The 18,667-nt window shown below is 40.9% G+C and overlaps 2 protein-coding genes across 7 annotated transcripts in view; one reads left to right on the top strand and one right to left on the bottom strand.

Annotated features, from left to right (window-relative positions):
* Positions 1-18,667, bottom strand: part of DGKH (diacylglycerol kinase eta) — a 544,322-nt gene that overhangs the window by 13,503 nt on the left and 512,152 nt on the right. The gene's annotated exons all lie outside the window — the stretch shown is intronic.
* EPSTI1 (epithelial stromal interaction 1) overlaps positions 8,306-18,667 on the top strand; it is a 62,416-nt gene continuing 52,054 nt past the window's right edge. For 4 of the 6 annotated variants that reach the window (XR_009968133.1, XR_009968131.1, XR_009968132.1 and 1 more), the window contains exons 1-2: positions 8,306-8,616; positions 18,231-18,289. Coding sequence is in view for 1 of the 6 variants with exons in the window: in XM_062636817.1 (XP_062492801.1) it covers positions 8,420-8,616; positions 18,231-18,289 (256 nt within the window). In the remaining 5 variants the exon portion in view is untranslated. The remainder of the gene's footprint in view (positions 8,617-18,230; positions 18,290-18,667) is intronic. The other 2 variants (XR_009968130.1, XR_009968134.1) reach the window with 2 other exon arrangements.

Raw genomic sequence — 18,667 nt, forward strand, 5'->3', positions numbered from 1 at the left:
TCTGCATTTTATTGCAAGTTGTTTGAAAAAATCCAGGCCTCTCCTGATGATATAATGCTCTTTGTTAAAAGATAATCAGCCATAAGAAAAGTACCTATACATAGAAATAGCACTTTTGAGTTCGATGGGACAGCAAAGTGAATGAGAGTTACCGTTTTTAGCCACCAGTGTTTGGCCAGGCAATTAGGAAGTACACGTGTGGTTCTAAACAAGAATTGCTGCACTGCTTTGAAAAACTTAAAAGATTCAGTGGACAAAACTCAGCAGAACATCAACAGCAATGAATTTTAACAATGCTTTGCAATTCTGGACAACCAAACCCCAGAGTAGTCCAGAATAGTTTCTCTAATACCCAGGTACACAACCATAATTTACAAAATCTGGCTAAGTGGTACCACATAAAATCTATGTGAAATACAGGAGGGTGAGGAATCCCAAATGTTTTGCTGTCTGTTGTGGTTTAAACCCTAGCCAGACAGCCTTTTCACTCACTCCCAGTGAGTGGTGCCAGGCTGGAAGCAATCGAGGCCCCCTCCCGGGTTCTCCCCTTCCCCACTCCCGGAGGGATGGGGAGGAGGATCGAAAGAGTGCAACTCCCACGGGTTGAGACAAGAACAGTCCAGCAACCAATGTACAACACAAATCACCACCGCTACCACCAACGACAACAATGATAAAATAACAAGGGAAGAGAATACAATACCACCGGCCAAGAAACGAGGCCCACCCGGAAGCCCGTGTCCTTCCGAGTAACTCCCAGTTACCCCCCACCCTGGGCATGACGTGCTGTGGTATGGAATACCTCTTTGGCTAGCCTGGGTCAGGTGTCCTGTCTCTGCTTCCTCCTGGCTTCCCCTCCTCCCTGGCAGAGCATGAGCCTCACAAAGTCCTTGGTCAGGGCAAACATCACTTAGCAACAACCGAAAACATTGGTATCACCAGCACTGTTCCCAGGCTGGAAGTCAAAACACAGCACTGCACCAGCTACCAAGAAGGAGAAAAAATTGACTGCTACTGCTAAACCCAGGACACTGTCTTACTGTCAGCTTGCCCACCAGGAATTATTCATTTCACCACCTTCATTCTCCTTCTTGTACACTCAGGCACTGGATACTTGCCCCAGCTCCCACCTCTTGTACTCTTCCTGAGAGCTTAGTCAAGAGCAGTTTGTTCATCCACACAGGCTTCCCACCACTCTTGTTGGATTTCCTATTGTCAGGATGGACTGTTCTTAAGCTTTAAGGTAGGGAACCTTGAAAATAAGAACAACTCTCTTGGACTTCTCTTCAGTACTGTATCTTATGGGATCCTTCCAAGCTGATCCCCGAGACCCCTGAAAAGGTCAAATTCTGCTCTCATTAAGTCTGGGGCTGTGATTCTGTTATTTTGCCCTGATTCTACTGTTTCATGGTCACTGTAGTCAAGTTCTTCCCCATGTGTAAATATCAGATACAGAAGAACACTTCCCCTTGTCAGGTCCTTGATAACCTTTGCAAGGAAGTTATCATCAATGTGCTTGACAAACACCTTATGTCATCGTAAGCGTAGCAAAATTTGGGCTTTAAAAACACTGGGTCAGACTGTGGTTTATCCAAATACACGTAGGCAAGCTCTAAAATAGAAAACAGTGCCTTCCTTTTATCACCAGCTGTGCTACTACTACTGTATTTCTGGAAAGTAAGACTCAGGAAGCATATAGATTAAGCAGAGCAAACCAGATAATCAACACAAGGAAAATACATCTTTTGCTAGGAGACCGTAGGTTGTTTCCCCTGGAAACAAGGAGATGGGGAATGAAAGCAGCTGGGTCTTTGGTTATGGTTCCCTCCCAAAATTCTTCTCAGCATGGCACAGCTGTGTGCTACACTATGCACAGGATGGTGCTGGTAAAGACAATCTGTCCATACTATTTCAATTGAATCCTAAACACTGGTATGTTCCAGCATATTGTCACTATTAATGTGTAGCAATGTTGTCCAGATTTGTTATGCCATTTAAGTTAATTGTCTGCATACTTTTTCTGTAAATTACTTTCCTAAACAGTCTGGTGCTACAGTATTCCATGATGCAGTTGGGATCAATGCCGGCAAGAATCTCTCAGGAATGAAGGAAAATCTAGAAACAGAAACCAGATTAAAGCTTGTTAAATTGATAACAAAGAGGGGAGGCCTTTTGGGTTTACTCTTTACCACTGAGAATTTCCAAAGTACCTGTAAGTGTGGCACATGCCCAGTGACATTAAAATGGTAGGGACTAGAGTTTCATGCTGAAGATTAAAGTTTCTGAGGTCAGGCAGAGAAGAGAGCATAATTGAGAGTTATCAAGGAAATCATAAGGCGTATCATATAAAACTGGTAAAGTCAGTACTTGAGCCTTGCTGAATTGTCATGTGCATACAAATGAATAAAGAATAAATCTTCCCAGCCACTGCACAAGGATTAGAGGTTGGAAGAGTTCATTGCTCCTAAAAGCATTTGTACAGTTCTTCCATTACTGCAATATACTATAAAAGCAAAAAGAAGCATGAGCTGTGGACGTCTACTAATTTCTTTAAGTAACATATCCTGAAACATTTAACAATAAAAAATGTAATGTTCTTTATAGATACTGTAATAATTGTCTGTATGACATCTTTGGTTGACTAGGTACCACAGGGTAGTATATAATGCAAAATCTTAAAATGGAACTAATCATGGCCTTCAGGAATTACAAGAGTACAATTATTTCTTGAAGAAGATGGTATATACAGCAAAAGGCTCAGGTATCTTTTGTGAATAAGAGTGTTAAAATAATTTATGCACCAGTGATCTCCTCTGCTTTAAAAACAAATCTCTGCTTTAAAAACTCTTAAGAGATGTATTCAGGAATTTTACAAATCCTATTTTAATATTGTCAGACTTCTCAAGGACTTTTTCCTTCTGGTCACAATGCTGCAGCTATGGGTGTAAGAGTTTTTTGTTTCTGACAGCGTTTGTGTAGTTTACCAGTTAATTTTGTCTTTTCCAATAGGTTTGTGGCAGGCATTTTTAATGGCATGAAATATTCATTTGTAGCCCTGATTGGTTGTATAACATCAGACCTTTAAAATAACCCTGCTCTATTACTTATTATTATTTATGTAGGAATGTAGACATGCATAGCACTCTCCAGGCATAAGAATACTCCTAAAATATAGCAATAATTTTCAGGCACTACTTCAGTACCTCAATATAGCAAGTTCTGGACATCAGGTCAATTATATTTTCAATTACACTTGCTTTTACTGAAGTAGTATTAGCTAAAGGAGAGGTGGACCTCCTCTAATGCTGAAGGGTACTGCAGAGAAACCAAGGGTCAATTTTCTTTTAGAGACTGGGAGATGATAGTTTTGACAGGGACCATCAATTTCAGCTTTTTGCAACAAAATGGGAAGTGTGTGCAGCATTTTACATCTCCTAAATAGATTACCCAACACAGATGCACACATGCACTTGTCAGAGCTAATGGAATTCTTTCTGCTGAGCCTGACAAATTCCAGTCCTAAATCTAAACAAGAATAAATCTTGGCTGAATGCTGACACTTCACCTTCCTTCTGGGACTACCTCTCCAGGGAGCAGAGAAATTTCTCTTCTCCAGCATCCTGAGTTGGAACAATTAGTGCTGCAGGCGCTGCAGAGTACACTGTCCTCACAAAAGAGGACTTGCTCCTAACACAACATTTTCTGTGAAGTGCACAAAACCAGAAATGATACTATAGTTTTCATTCATATTCATGTTTTGTGGGTTTTGTCTACAGTGAGCTTGGATATTTTGCTTACCATAAGTATGTACTTTCAAAGTCAAGCTGAACATTACTTGTCCAGTTAAGGTTTTCTGTTCACAACTAATTGTGCAGCAAGCTATGGTTTTAAGCCAGTAAAACTTTGGTAAAATGAAAGGCATCTTTAAAAACTGAATTTTTAATTTGCCATCATGGTATAAAAACACTATATGCAGTGCTAGTTGCAGGTATGCTTCTAGGTATATTTGCTATCCCTTGTCATTGCCCTAAAATACAGAGAGATGTTCCCAATGATAAATTGCACATGTATGCTCTGTAGTGTATTTAGCTGGGTGTCTTGCATACTTAGCCAAAATATCCAGGGAAAAAACTACCTTGAGCATCATACTCAGCTGCAAGACTACGTATTTTAGGTGACGGCAAAGAAAAAAGCAATTTTCTAGCAGTCAAAGCCTTCTGATACCATTTGCTGGTTCCTGGGAAAAAGAGAGTGGCTGTTGGAAAGCTATCCTGTCCTGGCTCTCTTTCTCAAAAGTCTCCTGCAGCTTTACACTTTTCTTCAGGCTCTGATCTTCTGGTCTCTTTGGGTTAAATGAACATCTTAGCTTTTAATGAAACATGTCTGTTGTTGTGGAAAAAAGCCTTAAAAATGCAAAACCTTAAAATTTGTAAACCATCAGGGAAATAATGAAGAATGAATAGGTGTTTTCAGGGAAGGAAAGGTAGGGGGCATTGCACTGTTTTAAATACTTCTTTTTTATTATTTTTTTAATTTTTTTTTTAGTACTATTTCTTCCCTAGATGAGAGTTTTATCCTATCTGACATTTCCAAAGAAAGGTTAAGGCAGCTGGCTGGGATTCTCAGTATCCTTTCTAGTGAGAAAGGATTTCTAACATCTCTCATTTTTTGTATAGTTCATGGTGCTGTTGTGTTGGAAATAAAGATCCAATACCGAATATTCCTCTACATAAGTTATTTTAATATTGTAATCTCATGAAAAACACATGTGAGGGAGGGAATGTGGTGATTCTTAAGATTTCATATGTCCACTGAGGGATTTTCTCAAAGCAAAAGAAAGACTGTTTTCTATCTTTTGATCTCACATAATATATATATATGAAAAAAAATTGTTAATAGCTGGAGGCAACAGAGCTTTACAGACAAAGAAGCTTTATTTTGTCAGATTAATTTTCTCACTCCTTTTCCTGTTTTCTCTCCTGTCCCACTGGCAGGAAGGGATGGAAGGAGCAAGCCGCCAGCTGTGTGGGTGCTTGCCTGTTAGCAAGGGCCAATGTACCACAGCATCAGACCCAGTTAGGGATATAAGAATACTATAAACATAAACCATCAGATAGAATAGGCAGCAAATATTTGGTGGATGTACAAAAAAAGTAAGTATTGGTATAATTCTTACAGAGGGTCTGGGAAGGGTTGAGATTTGGGGGGGGGGGGCTTGCATGTTTCAGGAGTCTGAATACATTGGCATTCTGATACTTAGGAAGCACAGATGCTTTAGCATCTATTTAGCACCTACAACACTAAATAAAATAGGGCTGGAGAGTGATCCTTCATCCTAAAACCAGCTAGCACAGGCTTGTTCATATACATGCTGCCTAAAGTTAGACTCCACTAGGCTAGGAGGAGCCTAAGAGGCTAGGAGGAGCCTGGTGGAGGCAATATGCATGTCCTAACTGCGCAGCACTTAAGTAAGCTCCAAGTGTCTTGAGAGGCCTAGGAGGGACTGCTTTGATCCTAAAACTTCATTATTATTTTGGGGGATATTTCAGCTCATTGTGTCTGAAGCAATAAGAGGGATGGGTTGCAGCCCATTGAAAATTGTGGTTTAGTAGTGTGAAACTGGGCTGCTGAATGACATATGGTGGATCACCACACAGAGGTACATTGGATGAATTTGAGATGCAGAGATTGCTGGGACATTGTTGGAGAGGTATTTTTGTGGGGAGGAAGATAAATCTGATGTAGTCATATTCGTACTGATTTTTCTGGGAGTCGTGTCTGGCATGAACCATCCTTAGAGCTGGGACTGGACATTGTCCCAGAGAGAATTAGTTTGGCTTGTCCACAACAAAGCTGAGAAATAAAAGCATTGAAGTGATGTAAGTGATTGAGCTTCTAGTGCTTGGTTTCATTCTACATCCCTCTTTTTTGATCAACATAGGTGTAAACTCTTTAGATTCTATAGTTATTGTTTGCAGCCAAAACTTTCTAAATTTCAACAAGAAACAGACGTTAGATCTGAATTTTACATAACAATGTGGGATTGAAGATTCAGCAGCAGTGGCCACGTTAATTATAATCAATTTGTGTCATTAAATTTTGGTTATTAAGACATCAATCTGCATCACTTAAAAAGAAACCAGATGTCAAAGATGGATTTTTTACCAAATAGGGTGTAGCTGTAGGCACAGCTGTTATCCCAAATCTTTGCAGTCTTCAGACATGACTTTGCTATAATTTCATACTTCTTCTAGTCTCTCTACACTCAAGTATTTACCCCACACTCCTGCATAAGGGACTAACCTTTGTGCTTACTTTCATTTGCCAGCACCTTGCACATGTATATGTATATGTATATGTATATGTATATGTATATGTATATGTATATGTATATGAAAAGGAGGGGGAACCTGTGTGAAGAGATCATCCCCACAGCCTGCCTTTATCTGTGCCGGCAGCTCATGAAGGAGGACAGCAAGCCTTGAGCCTTCTGACCTACCTGAACACCTCATTCAATTTAGGAGATGGCTCAGATTGTGAAGTGCCATGCATTTGATTTCTGTTAATAGCCCTGTCACTATGCAGGACAAAATGTCTGTGTTTACCACAGAGAGGTAAAGAATAACTCCACACATCTAGTCCAAGACTGTAATGCCTTTTGTCTTTTAGCAGTTCCTGAAGACATCTGGCAGAGGAGACACTTACCCAGACCAACCTGAAACACCCTTAAACAAGAAACCTGCCTATGTTGGCTGTCGGCAATGTCTAGAGTTGCCTTGGAGCTATGACCCAGCAATGTCTTACAGACAAGACATACTCCTTTGCCCACAGCATACAGCTTTAAATGATATGAGGCAAAGAAGGTTGTTACAGTCCATGTTTATTTTTTGCTCTGGCCTCATGGGTAGTTTCCAAACTAAAACAGGCTGTGTGAGCAAGCAGTCTGATACTGCATTGGGATTAGAGAGATCAGGGCTTGGTAGAAGACAGGCAGAGGACCTTTGGGTGATTTCTGCTATCTGTCTCCAGGAAGTGAGCATACTAGACTCTCCCACAGTGTTTCTGTGTGTTCGTAGACCAGGCTAGACCAATCATGGCCCAAAAGTGAGACAGTTCTGGAAGAGGTGCGAAGGACTAGGCACCAGTCCTTTGCAACACACTGCCATTGCATGCAGAGTCTCTGCAGAATGATTTGTGTACAAATGAGAATCATCCCAGCTGCAGAGTGTGTTAGGAGAGATGTTGGGCGGGAAAGACTACTGATGCTGTTATCATTGGGCAGCCCTAGGAGATACGTCCTGTGGCGCCTCCTGGAGGTGTGCTGCTGGTGATGGGGTCTCATATGGCACCCCAAGGAGCAGCATGAACACCAAGCAGCCTGTGGCTCTCCATGTAGCATTTTATTTTGCTTCTTTCCCAGCATGTGTAGTGTGTGCTGTAAGACATACACAGTCTAGACAGTCAGGACACCTGGCCACAAAACAATCCCTTTAGCAATGTGGAGTTTGTGCAGCTTGAGCAGCTGAGGACCAAAAGCGACAGGATCTGCGTGTGTAGAGCTGGATTTCCCTAGCTCTGCTGCATAAAGCTTGAGTGGCATTACTAGTTCTTTTTTTCTTTGGTTAGGAACTGCCAAACATCTTTATTTTACTAGTGATATTGAGCAGGTTGCTGGTTTTCCCCAGCCCTGCAGACCCCATAGATAGCAGTAACAGTGGTTAGATGCATTCACTGAAGGAGTCTGTGTTTTTGCTTAAGAGGATCATGTATTTGTCCTCTATTCATCAGGTAGAATTAGGAAAGTAAAAGTAAAAGGTTTTCTGGTTGAGCAGAATTGAAATGCAGAATCAGGGTTGAGCAGGACCATTACTTTAGGATTTATCTGAGGGTTAATTTTGAGTTTCACTTTCATTTTTCTTTGTACACTCCTGCAAAACAGAAACCAGCAAACCCTCTAGAGTTATTCCCCTCTGTCACAGGGAAATTTGAAATGCTGGGGTAAAATGTTGTCAGAAATATGGCTTTCAGCCAGACCTCACCATGCTTATCATAGAATCATTTAGGTTGGGAAAGACCTTTAAGATCAAGTCTAAACATTAATCTAGACTGCCAAGTCCACTACTAATCACATCTTAGGATGAAGCAGTCTATTCCAAGACAGCACAAACTGCTGTTGACTGTTCCATTAGCTTTGCTGTCACCCCACAACTCCAGTTGGTTAAGTTGACCAAACTGAGCTTCAGCTAGGGAGTGACTCAGAATCTAGTGCATGTGTTTGCATGTGTTACAGCTGAGAGTCCAGGCATGGGTGGGTCTTAAAAGGAATTGAAACTAAATTGTGAGAAGTCAGAAGTTTTGAGTCTTTCTCTAGCCTTAGCAGTGATACTCCTTTCTGACAAGGCAAGGTACTCCTGAAGCAATGTCTGGAATTCGAGGCTGGAGGGATGGCATCAGGTACAGGATGGCTGCTACCTCCAGTACCCCAGGATCCTCTCAGGATTACCTCTGGGATAGCAACAACGAAAGAGAGGAGGCTGAAACCCCCCAGAAACCAACAACATCTAAAAAGGAGCAAAGTGGCCAAGCATCAGGCTACCAACAACAGCAAGAGCAGTAGTAAGTAATAAGGAGCCTGACTAAGATGATGTTTCATGTATCTGGTGCCTGTTCACTTCACTCGAAGTGTGCACCTTCAAAGGTGGAAATACTTTATAGAGATCCTGTAAATAGGAATGGGCACAGAAGCAGAATGTCTTCATCCTTCTGCAGCCACCTGCTTCCTACATGGGACCTGAGTTGTTCTGGCAGGCTTCCTGATAGCATGGCTTACACCTCGTGTGATAGCAGTGGCCAGTTCTGTAGATCTAGATATTGGTGTATGTGGTGTCTGTTTCTTGGCATCCTTTTTCAAAGTGAAATTTCAAATGTGATTCTAGGTCTGTGTTTTCTGTCTCCTAAAATGTCATCCTGCAAAGTCTAAAAATACTTCCTTTGGCTTAACAGATAAAGGATAAAGGCTATATTCCAGCACTGATCCGAATGCAATCCAGAACACAGAACAGCTTCAAACAGCTTATGCTGACAAGAGTAAAACCAAAGCTTCAGCCCTCAATATCATTTTAGGTTTTATTGGCACCTATGCTCAGCCCATCTCTGATTTTATAGTGACAGTTCTTAGATGGCTTGTATAAGCTCTAGCTTGCATGTATAATACAGAATAGAAACTGAAAGTAGCATGTGTGTGTATGTGTATTTTATGTGTGCTTACTACAAATATGCTTAGCTGACCCAATCTAATTCTTTACAGTCTTTTTCCCCAAATGTGCTTTTGCTGAGCTATTAGTGCATGTAACACTGCATGCTATTATATGTGCTGACTTTGCTTAGTTTTCTGTCCTCCCCCCCACTTTCAAAGTGCAGCTGATGGAAACTGAAGACTGTTTTGGTTTCCTTTCCTTTCTTTTGGATGAAGAATGTGAAGCCATGCTGTGAAAGAGGTGGCAGGCTGCAGACTGCAAGCAGTGATCAGCAGCTTTCCATTATAACCCACAAATGCTTGCCTACTGGGCAGTAATGATACAGGGACTATTAAGAGCTGGGTAGCTTTGAATCTCTCAGCGCTTTAATGGCTGACTTTCAGGAGAGCAAATTCCTGAGTTGCAATCTTTGTTTATTTCCTGCCACTTCCAAACATGAAAGACCCTCCTTCTTGCCTGCCCTAACACTGGCAAATATCCACAGTAGAGTGCAGGCAGCCCTAAGTTTGCTTGTGTATTTGTGCTGTGTATAACTTTTTGTTGTGTTTTGGAGGGGCACAGAGGCCAGGGGATGGATAGTGAGAGTTTTCCCATTGGTATAACTGTCTTTGGACAGATTTGTTCTGAGATGCAAACCCACTTGTACAGGTTACATAAATGCTTAACCAATTGGTTAGCCTGAGATCCCCATAGAACTGAAGGCTAGAGCAAATATATTCACCCAGATTCTGACCAGATGATCACAGAATTGTAGAATGGTTAGGGTTGGAAAGGACCTTAAGAGCATCTAGTTCCAACCCCTATGATGGAATCCTCCTTAAAGCTAAATAAGCTTTGGGGGAAGAATAATTTAAAACCCTGTTCTCTTTTTCATCTTTGTATGATGCTTACAGAAAGCTGTTGTGCATCCAATGCAGGGACTGCTGAAAGTTTTTCTGCTATGTGATGTGAGAGATTCTGTGTTTTCATAAAGTTGCAACAAAGAATTAATTCTTAAACATGGAGCGTACAAATTAAAGTTAGCGTTACTATGTAGCCAGTGAGGAGAGGTGAGGGAAAGGCAGATTCAAACAGAAACTGTGTAGTATGAGTGGGAAACGTACTCAAAAAGCAAACAAGACTGGTGTTTACTTCCTTCTCTTGAGGAGGGGGATGCTAGCAGTCAGTCTGGATGGGATGAAACTGCTTAAACTCTAATTTCCTTTAACTAACCCAGGTTGAAATGGTAGATAGTGTCTGAAATGCTGAAGGACGCAAGGGCTGCTATTTATTCTTAAAAAATAAAATTGCTATTTCATTCATTGTTATCTTCAGCTCTCTCAAGTTATGTTTCAAACAAGATCTCAGATTAAAATGTGATTTTAACAGTGATAAAGCTGACTCAGCCTTTTAGCCAACACACCTTTTAAACATGATCTTTAAAATTAAAATGCTAAGACACCCTCAAAGTAGTCCAGGTTTTCAGACTCTGAGATAACCAAGGGTTGAACAGAGCAGTTGGAGAGCTGAAGTCATAAGGTATCAGTAGAAGAAATGATGCACAGACTAGCATTAACCTAGAAGATTTTTTGGAATATGCATAGCAGGGGGAGCATGAGGGGCCAAAGCTGGATACCTCTGTGCCAATGAGTGCCTCTATTCCAGCTTGTCTGCTGTTTCCTATTTTTGGAAACAAGCAGGATGTGATTTTGCTGCCAGCAAAGCAGAAGTTGGAGTCTCTTTTGAAGTCTATGTGTGAACTGTTTCCATGCAAACCCTCAGTCTGAAGCTGTGCTTCAGAGCAATTGGGAGTGGGAAAACACCTTTGTAGCATGTCAGTGACATCTGGTGACATTTCATGTAGACTGGACACATGAAATACATATGGGATGTGGCATGTTGTGGTCTTATCCACTAGTCAACATTCAAACTTGACTATTAAAAAGTACAAGGTGAGCAACTGATATTAGAGGGTAATTTTTCTCTTGCTTTGGAAAAGCCCTTATATATGTCAAGACTGAGAAGTTATAATAAAATGGTCCTAATTAAGTTATGAAAAATACTTTTTCAAATGTAAAATTTAGATCAAACTTTGCACATCCCCTTATAGTTATATATAGTATATGATTTCAGGCCATAGAGAAAAAATCACCAGGATGACAAGTGCTTGAAACTGCATATAATAATAAGCTTGAATGTAAGTTACTTCACTTTGTCTGCTAAGTGCCATGAAATTAACTTGTAGAAAGAGAACTCACAAATTGCCCCTGTTCATGTCTATTCAGAAACAAAAGCCTGTATGAAGAAAAAGTGGAGGAAATTGGGGAAATTAGAGGCTGAACTATAGCTACCGCCTGAAAAAGGAAATGCTGCTCTCATTCAGCATTCTGCCCTTGGCACCTTTAAAGCTGGCAAGAATAATATTGGTTCTGGTAAAATCCATTAAAAAAAATCAAATTCAGATAATAAAATCTGAAGATACATTGTCACACAGCTGGTAACAATCCCTCATCATTTTGTATGAAACGAGAGCAGAGAATGCTTGACTCATAAAATTGTGTTCTTTGACTGCTGAAGCCAAATCCATCAGGGTTTTTCTTTTCCTCCTTTTCCATTCTTCATCCTAAATTAAAAAGAAAAATATCCATAGTATTGTCAGACTTCTCAATCTTTTTCTGGCAGAGTATATTTAGCAGTTCTTCTGAAAATTTTATTTTGTTTCACAGTCTGAAATTTCTTTTTAAAAGCACAAAATTAGTCTATGAAATGGCAGGCAGATGCTTAGCAAAATTCTTTTCTTACCCCCTGCCCTGTCAGTAGTGGGAGTGCTAGAAGGGTAATTTGAATTATGGACAATCTGTTTACAGCTGTGTTCTGCTGCACAGGAGAAATCTCCCAACTCTCTATCTTTCAGGCTGATGTACTAATCTTTACAGCCCAGAGATGCCTGCTTTCACAGTGGTCAGTAGCCAGCCTTGTCTGCAGCCAAGTGTCTGGTGGCAGGTCTGCATAAAAGAATAACTGCAGTAAGATTTCTGTTAGTCTGGATTCTGGTGGCTGCTGTGCTCCTTATAGAGGTGGGGAGTAAGCCCTCCTAAATCCTGTGTTAGAAGGTTTTCTCAGAAGAGCTGGATGTGCACAAGACCTGGCATGTTCCCTTGGTGCATAGCTTGATGAGGAACTGTGGTGAGATGGTGGAGAAGGAACATATGGGAGGATACTGTGTTTGGGCAGGGGAAATGAACAGACAACAAATACTGCAAGGCAGGGGTAGATGAAATATATTGTTGAAAAGAAAGTGGGGAAAGCAGAGGTGAACACGCCACTAGTGTATGTCTTAATCTTAATAGGATACTGCATCTGACCTGCTCAACTCTCCAAGCATGCTGGCAAGCCTGACTCACAACACATGGATACCTCTGCAGGAGGTAGCTCTGCTCAGCACTGGTATTGCCAAGCCCATTACCCAGCCTGCCCGTGTATGGATACTTTGTGCTCCTCACGGCTAGTGACTACCATGTGCTCCAGCTGGCTCTGGCACACCCGCTGCATCCTTGGCACTGTGCTGTGCTGAGGTAGCTGAGCTGCTTTGGGACCTGGGGACAACATAAACACAGCTGTATTTGATTTCATCAGACTTTGTTGGGTCTGATATTAGCCTATCACACTGGCACAGCGAACTCACACTGGTGCCCGAGTGTATGCTGACTAATGGCATGTTAGCATTTCCAGAGAAGAGAGAAAGCTTTTCTGTGAGCCAGGTTTGGGCTGAGAGATACCCCTTGGCTCACTGGTTTAGTCCATCACTGTGACAATTTCCTTAGAGCTTTAGAAAGGTGGTTGAGATAGTCCAAAATGAGATGCTGGCTGAAGCACTTGCTGTTCTTTCTACTGTGCTGTCATATGCCGAGCCCTAACCAAGCTGCTGAATCTGAGCCCCATCTTAATTCCTGGAAATTCAGTTCTGAGATTTACTCTTTGGACCAAATTGTAACTTCAGAAATTTCTCTACAAGCTTGTGGGTAACAGGACTGTGATTTGATTGCCAACAGCAGAACCACAGTTCTGTTGCTTTCCTGCTTGTTTCTGACTCTTACCTTCTCCTGGGCCTCTCTCTGCTGCTGTTTTCCTCCCTCACATAAGTTCACTTCTGCAGGATTTAACTCACTATGGCAAAAACATTGTTTTAATGAAAGCTTTAGCTAACCAGAGGGACCAGATAGAGAAGTGAGTTACCCTGGCTTAATAAGCTTCCAGGCATCAGGTGAACTGTGGTAATTAAGTTCACACTTAGCCTGTGGCAAAAAGAGGACAAAATCCATGAATGTAGACTTTTGATGATAAGCATTTTCTGCTAATGCACTTTATTTTCTGCCTCTCATGTAAAGAGTACACATGCATCTAGGATGAATCAGACAGTGTATAGTGTTTAGGCCCAGTAATTCACTTTTGTCTCTGAGCTGCAAACTGATAAGATGCTGCTTCTGATAAAGATGGAAAGGGAGAGACTCAAGCCTGCATGCAAGGTTTGTATACCCTTCTGGAGCTCTGCTTATGGCAGTGCCATGGCGTAGAGCATATTGAGCTGTGGCTGTCAGTTATTGATAGCATCTGGCCTGGTGGGCATTGCAAAACAGGAATACCTACAGGACAGTTGTCTACTCACTGGGATTTGGCTTCTTGTAGCCCTCTGACTTGACAGCTTCAATGGTACTTAGCAGCATATGGATGTTTCATCAGGCATGGGAGCACTGGTGAACACAGTACTTTGTGGTGTCATGGATGCTTTTAAAGCAATTCCTGATAATTGACTGCAACGTTTAGCTTGGTGCATCTTTGAATGAGATTTAACAATTGTGTTTGGCACTTTGGTCCCTTTTCTCTTTTAAATTCAGTCTTAACAGTATTTATTGCAGTATTTCACCTATATCTTCACTTCTGTCCTTTCTCCAAACTGAACCTGCCCAGATCTTCTTCCCAAGCTTTAATCATCTGCGTTGCTCTCCAACTACACTCAGATTCGATCTCCTACTTAGAGCCCATTGCCCAGCAGAGCAAAATATTTAGCTTTTAGCTTTGTGGCATTCATGTACCGGTGTACTGCAGCATAAAACACAGTAGAACTGGAAATATTTTACAATAGCCATTACTTTTGTAACTCTTTAAATTACTTCACACGTCATTTGGAAAGCTCTCCAGTGGTGGGTGACTGGAGTAGGCTTGAGGAAATGCTCAAGGACACAGCCATACAGAAAACATTATTAGTGAATGTTTTTTCAGTGTTAGAAATAAACTATTTTATACAAATCTGAAAGAAAGTAGAACAAAGGTTTCTGTGGTCTATACCCTTAAAACATTGAAAAGGTGCTCTTGAGTAGTGCTAGTTAGATGAATAGACTTACTTACACACAGGATGCAGAATTTAAGATGGCAAACATGATGTTCTCTGTGTTGCTGGTCACTCAGACTATAAACTCTCTTTGGCAATTTTCTGTGACTCTGTTGCATGTTTCTCCAGACCGAAACGTTTCTCTCTATATTTCTATTTTTATATATATATATATAGTTATCTAGGTACTTATCTTCCCACTACTGCAGTATTTGACATCTATCTGAAAAATCATATGAGGTTGCATTTTGGTTTTATTTCAATACAGATACATTCTCTTATTGGGTTATAACTTTCTTATTCTCATTAATATCTGTTCAGTCTCTCTAATTAGTCAATACATTCCCATGTTCTGTGGACAAAGTAAACAAAAAAAAGTCTTATCAAGCTTTATATGATCTATAAAGGTAGAAGACAATTTGCTTCTCCGTTTTGAAGAGTTATAAAGTGGGTAAGATGTTCTCCCCACCTCCTCCAGTGACTTCTGTATTTTTATTTATAAAACAATCCTACTTCAAAGATAGACTCAAGTCATATAACAATAAGAATCACTGTTAGGGAACCTGTAAAGTTAAATTCTTTATCATCTTATTTGGTTGTGAATTTTGAAGCACTTCATATATTGATATAAAGTATAAAAACTCTGTACACCACTGATAGCTTCAGATTTTCACATTTCCTTAATTGCTACCCAGGTAAGTAGGATAATATGCTCCAGACTTACGGCTACTGTGACAACTCAGAAACTGACTGGAATATTAAATTGACAGGCTGCAGTGGGTTTTATGGGCTTTACTGGAACAGAGGTTTTGTCTGAACAAAGAAATAACATGCAATATCCTGCAAATTGCCTAAAAAAAACCCAGGTGAAAGCTGGTGGTGGGTTTTTTTGCATTAACCTGCTTTCCTTCAAAATGATCTCAAGAAAACAAGGGACACTAGGTATGGTTTTTAATTTTAGCATTAAAACTGGTAGGGCAGGTGAAGTCTCTAAAGCAACAGCCCATCTGTCTCCCCTCCTGCTGTAGGCTTGTAGACTTTCACCCACTCCACAAGAAGTTTACCATGTGTATGCTCTTTCTTTCCCCTGATCCCAGTACCCATACCTTACATATCTATCTCTCTGGAGACAAAGGTGAACAGTATAAAATTAGATAAACTTAATAATGCTTTTTCTTCTGTTTTATGTACTCTTAACTTGGAGTAAAACAAAACATGTAGTATAAGCACTAGGTCATAGACAACCGAAAGCTGGTATCCTTCCTTACCCTCTCCCACTGGTGACTTGACATCCTAATTTTATTTTAACTTTGTCTTTATTTCAATAACATGGAAACCAAACTGGCCTTTAATTAAACATTCTTTTAATCACAATGACTTTAAACCTCTCTTTGGAAGACAGAGCAGAGCTTTCCCTGGCGATAAGCGTATCGTCACCTCTAAGCCTTTCATAAACTGATTGACCTTTGCTGTATTGCATGTGCTGTTCTTCTGAGCTCAGAGATAATGACCATGGTCATATGTCAGAAACATGACCCCCACTTGGCCTCCCAGACTCCTAGCCTTCCAGCTAAAAAGCAGAAGCAGATAAAGGAAATGATTCATGGCACAAGGACTAGAACTGATACCATGATTTCTCATGCATGTGCAGACAGACATTTTCTTTTGAAAACGATTCCTAATGTTTTAAAAAAGCAACCATTCAAACACTGTTGTAAGTCATCAAAGTGCATCTGATGATGTGAAAACTCTGTTGTCCTCTAGTGCTGTGAAGCAGTGTGATGTCTGAGATGCACTGGTGGCTTTTTTGGGGGGTGGAAATAGGTAGCCCAGCAACCCAGACATTTTTTTTTCACTAACAAAGAGAGGGGGCTGTAAGATCCTTATTTTTTATGCTTGAACTTGAGAGAAATATGATCTTAATATCTGAAACAGCCAAGAAAAACTACTAAAAAAATTGTGGCACTGATAATTGCACAGCAGCTTGTCAAGGCAGTTTGGGATAAGGCAAATGCTACTATTCAGTCAAATAAAGAAAACTCTGAAGAAACGTCACTGATGGGGAAAGTTATGCCATAAGCAAGAGGGTTGTCAAAACTTATTTTAAGTAACTGTTGTACTTTTGAAATGAATGCCAGAGGGGTGTTGCTGCTGTCTTAGCTCCTGCCTTTGAGGGCCTGGGATTTGGTGGAGAGGTGAAGAGCAGTCTTGTGGATGCCAGGCTATGCTGGCAGGAAGGGAAAGGATCATACTAAATGGCACCATTAAAGTTCACAGCTCTATCTTTACTAGTTTAATCTCATAAATTAACCCACAGCCTCCTGGAACAAGTCTTCAAAGAGAAAGAGGTAATTGGATATAAATACTTTCCTTCCCAAACCCTGAATTACAGTGATACAGCAGCAGGCAGCTTTTTGCACTTTGATCTCTTTGCATGATTTTTATTCACTTTTCAGCTTTAGTCTCAGGCCACATTCTCTCATTAGTTTTCCACAGCCAACAGTGGTCTCTCCACTTTCTATTTTGTCCTCTAGCCAGCCTCTGTGGCCCTTTCTTCTTTTAAGAGGCTTGGCCTTCACCCCTCATTATTCTTTGTTGTCTGCTCTTCTCCTTGGGCCTTCTTCATAATGAAGTCATGAAATACTTGTCATCATGCATTCAGGTAAAACCTTGCTGAATGCTGAAGAGAGGCTGAGCTTACTCTGGTACATGGAGCCAAGTGCTCTTAGTGCTTTTCTGGTAAACCTGCACCCCTGTGGCTCAGCCTCTGCTGAGCGGGAGCAGTATAAATTCCTACCTGCACAATACACTGTCTGACAAAACCCTTTGTTTTCTCCAAGTGGAACTGACATGTTTTCATCACTCTTTTGATCACCTGGAGTCTCTAATACACTCTGAACCCTGTCCTGCCTCTTTGCTGTCATGTTAGATTGATAGCTCCCTGAGACAGCAACTGCATTTTGAATTGAGTCTAGCAAACAGGGCCTTTGTCCTGATTCAGTGAGTCGCACCTTAGGTATGACAGCAAGATAAATACACCCAAGGAATTCCTCCTGCCTGACAAACACAAGGCTGACAAAGAAGCTAAGGCATGGGAAGAGAGCAAGTCACCTGGGTCCATCACAAACAGTGTGATTTTGCATGTTCCTTGGACTATTTTGGGGCAGACCGCCTAAACCCACAAGGTGGTGTCTGTGAGGTGCCCTTGATGTATGGGGTGGGACTGGAGCACCAGTGCTCTTCCCAGTAGACTGTTCTTTGTGCCTGAGCAAGCTGTGGAAGTAGTTGTCTACTGCATGGAACATTCTGATTCAAGGAAGTAATTTGATTTGAAATGCATGAGTTTTGAGGTCAGCAATCTGGCATGAGGCTTGAATAAGAAAAGTGAATGCTATGCTAAAATGTTATCCTTGGTATTTGCAACCAACTCCAACAATAACAAATATTCCTAGAATATTTACAAAAAGTTCCTGAAGAGCTGAATCAAATTAAATACCAGGTTTGATACAAAGTTAGTTGGTACAACAGCAGAAAGCTGATGAAGGAGCCCCCATCTAGTCCTGGTTTTGTGAAGACAGGAAACTGAGTGTTTTCTTTCTTTTTAGTGTCGGCCCTTATGTCTTGATAACTCCAAATGAAACCAGAAGAAACCAGCTGCAGCAAAGTAAGTTGGGTCATCTAATATGATAATACCTTATTTCTGTTTGAATAAATGTATGGGTTTGTGCACTTTATTGCCTTTGCAACTTTCATCCTCATTTTCACGATGTTTTTCTGTGTGCAGCAGTAACAGTGAAGTCAGTGCTATGAGCATTATTCATGATAATGTAGGCTTTTCATAGGAATAACTTCTCACCTGGCTAAAATTCATGAAGAATAAGCCTTGTTCAGGAAAAGGTTTTTGGTAATTTCAGTGCCGGAGTTGTTCAAGGTGGATTCTACAAGACTCATCTGGAATTAACTCTGTCCCACTTTTACAGGATTGAGGTTAGATGGCAGAACACCCTCTGGGTTAGGGGGAGGAAGAAGGAAAAGTAAGTAA

The sequence above is a fragment of the Pezoporus occidentalis genome, unplaced genomic scaffold (assembly GCF_034315485.1).
Source record: "Pezoporus occidentalis ecotype Australia unplaced genomic scaffold, CSIRO_AGI_Poc_V1 ctg5, whole genome shotgun sequence".
NCBI lineage: Eukaryota > Metazoa > Chordata > Aves > Psittaciformes > Psittacidae > Pezoporus > Pezoporus occidentalis.